The sequence below is a fragment of the Protomyctophum bolini genome (assembly GCF_963924005.1).
Source record: "Protomyctophum bolini genome assembly, chromosome: 24".
NCBI classification, from domain to species: domain Eukaryota; kingdom Metazoa; phylum Chordata; class Actinopteri; order Myctophiformes; family Myctophidae; genus Protomyctophum; species Protomyctophum bolini.
Window position 1 is genome coordinate 24,565,133 of NC_137885.1, and position 3,192 is coordinate 24,568,324.

The following is a 3,192-nucleotide window of genomic DNA, read 5'->3' on the forward strand; positions in this document are numbered from 1 at the left end:
GGCGACAAAAGCCGTATATAGGAGGGGCTAGCGCCCCCAAAAGGGCATCTCGCAAGATCTGGTTGGTCAGTCTGTAGCCGTGTGGAACTCCATATTTGGGCTGGAGCCGCTGGACTGACATCATGTTTGATGACGACACATTCCATTCAGCTTGACTTAAAGGCTGATTACGCAGAGTGTGAGAAGCACTTTTAAACTCGGCTTGAAGGAATGGCTTCTGCCGGCAGTCTCCTGTCTGAACAGAAATTACTTTGTGCTATCTGTCTGGACGTGTTCACTGATCCAATCTGCACTCCATGTGGACACACCTACTGCAGAACCTGCATCACACACTACTGGGACAGTAAGGACGTGTGTCAGTGTCCACTGTGTGCCAAGGTCTTCAACAACAGACCAGAGGTGTCTGTGAATACTTGTATTTCTGACATGGTTCAACAGTTCAGGAGTCACAAGTTGAAAAAGGAATACGAAGCTAACGCAGAGGCTGAAATCCAGCAGATGATCCAGGAGAGACGAGTGAAGATTCAGGAGTTCAGACGCTCAGTGGAGCTCAGCAGGAGAGATGCAGGCAGTGTGCAGGTCTTCACATCTCTGATCAGCTGTGTGATTGGTGTGATTGAAGAGAAGCAGAAAGCAACAGAGAAACAGGCTGAAGGCTTCATCAAAGATCTGAAAAAGGAAATCACTCAGTTGGAGAAGAGAAGCTCTGAGCTGAGGCAGCTCTCACACTCCGAAGACCACCTCCACCTCCTCCAGAACTTCACATCCAACAACACTCCTCCATCCACCAATGACTGGACGAAGGTCAATGTCCATCAGTCTTCACTTGTGGAGACTGTGAGGACAGCTGTGTCTCAGCTGGAGAAGACACTCAGTCAGGAGATGAAGAAGATGTGTGATGTTGAGATGAAGTGGATTCAGCAATTTGCAGTGAATGTGATCCTGGACCCTGATACAGCACACTGTGACCTCATCCTGTCTGACGATGGGAAACAAGTGTATGATGGAGACGTAGAGAATGACGTATCAGACAACACACAGAGATTCGCTCCATGTGTCTGTGTTTTAGGGAAACAAGGCTTCTCCTCAGGAAGGTTTTACTATGAGGTTCAGGTTGGAGGGAAGACTAAGTGGAATCTAGGAGTGGTCAGAGAGTCCATCAACAGAAAGGGACAGATCACACCGACGCCCAACGAAGGTTTCTGGACTATAGGGTTGAGGAAAGGAAATGAGTACTGGGCTGCTGCTGGCCCTGATGGCATCCTCCCTGTAAGAGAGGAGCTCCAGAAAGTGGGAGTGTTTGTGGATTATGATGAGGGTCTGGTCTCCTTTTATGATGTGGAGACCAGAGTCCACCTCTACTCTTACACTGGCTGCTCCTTCACTGAGGAACTATATCCATACTTCTGTCCCCGTCTTAATGATGGAGGTATAAACTCTGCTCCTCTGATCATCTCTCCTGTCAACATGGACGCTGATCTCAGCAGGGATGGTGGAGACATGTCCCCTCCAACAAATCTTGAGATGTGTGGGGACAATAGCAGTAAATAGGAGGGGCCCTTAAAAATCACACCCGTGTGAAGTGAGCGGCGCTCTTATATCATCTTATCACGTTCTGTGCACTCAGCCAGTCAAATCATCACAAATGTCATTCCGGCCAATCACTTCATGGCGTCTTCACTTTTCTGACCTCACTTTTTTTTTGTAGGCTACTTTGCTATAGGATTAGGAAGAAAAAAAAAAGGCGAGCTGAAATAGAGTAAACTGCATGGGCGGGGACCACCAGTGGTCCTTGAGGAGGTTCCAGGTGGTCCCCAGCTAAATGATGGAGAGTTTGACCAAATGGACCCTTATAGATCTTTAAGTCTCAAGAAAGAGTCAAATTAGGCTACTTAATTTACAAGAAAAGTCTACATAATTAGAGAATTGTTATTGTGATCAACGTTTGCCTGTTGTCTCTCCTAATGGTACCGACATCAATACAGCCTGGAATTGTTGGACAAAATCTTATCCAACGACAACAAAATATTATTTAGATTTGGGTCTGAGAGGCTAAATGTCATCAAATGGTGGTTCCGTGGCTCAGATGCTGAATAAATACATAATGGACCTTTGTGAAAATGGTTGAATGAAAACTGGAATCCTTTCCTTTCCTTCCTCCTTTGTGTCCTTTCCTATACTTCCATCTGTGCTTCAGTATAGTTCTGCTTAATTGATTGATTGACATTTGTATTCCACCGTATGGATACATTTTAATATGAAAGCACGAGTCAATACAAAAACTGCTATTGAGGACATAACCAATGCATGAAAAGCACTTGTTTAATTGCATCATAGGGTCATTCATCTGTAGATTATTCATTGTGCCAAAAACTGCGAATGGCCGAGGATGAATTTCGTTCATAGAATATTAAGAGAACAGCGACGTGTGTGTATGTGTGTGTGTGTGTGTGTGTGTGCGTGTACAGCGACACATGTCTGTTCTCCACGGTGAGCCCCACCCGGACTACAGACAGTCAGTCACTGACGCGCACGGTGCGCGCCCACAGTACCGGTCGGTCCGTGCACGTCATCATTAAACGGAAAGCAGAATCATCATCGTCGCTTCGTTTTGGGGATTTTCCTTTTTTTCCCCCTTCTTTTTCATCAGAGGCGCGTGCGCGCACTGTGTGACCTGACCAAGCGCATGCACACACGTAGTGACACACACACGTAGTGACACACACACACACACACACACACACACACACACACACACACACACACACACACACACACACACACACACGAAGTCCAGAGGAGCGAGACAGAGAGACAACAGACAGCGTGCGCCCGTCAGTCAGTCCGTTTCGCGGCGGAGTCGAGGCTGCACGCACGCACGGCACGCACGTACCTGACAGATGCAGCGAGTGTGAGTGACACGCGGACTTGTTGTGAGAGAGAGGACGGATCTGATCAGACACGTACGGATGGAGGAGACACGCGCACGGCGAGGAGTGTGAAAGCGTTATTCTGTGGTCTTTTTTTATAGTTTCACCGGCTTCTCCGTTCAACCGTGCTCGTCGAGGAGCGTGCGTGTGCGGCGTGCGCGTGTTACCAGGCGGCGGCTGCAGTTAGATTGAAAGCCGGCGACCGTTAGAGAATTGACCGTTAGAGAACCGTTGATTGACAGCTGACGTTTTTGTGACTGAC

The 3,192-nt window shown here is 47.8% G+C and overlaps 1 protein-coding gene across 1 annotated transcript; it reads left to right on the top strand.

Moving 5' to 3' along the window:
- Positions 1–210: 210 nt before the first annotated feature.
- Positions 211–1,551, top strand: LOC308311446 (E3 ubiquitin-protein ligase TRIM21-like; the record flags this gene model as incomplete). The annotated part of the gene is made up of 1 exon (XM_080758134.1): positions 211–1,551. One exon carries the CDS (start codon positions 211–213, stop codon positions 1,549–1,551), a length of 1,341 nt encoding a protein of 446 aa, XP_080614260.1.
- Between the last annotated feature and the right edge of the window lie 1,641 nt (positions 1,552–3,192).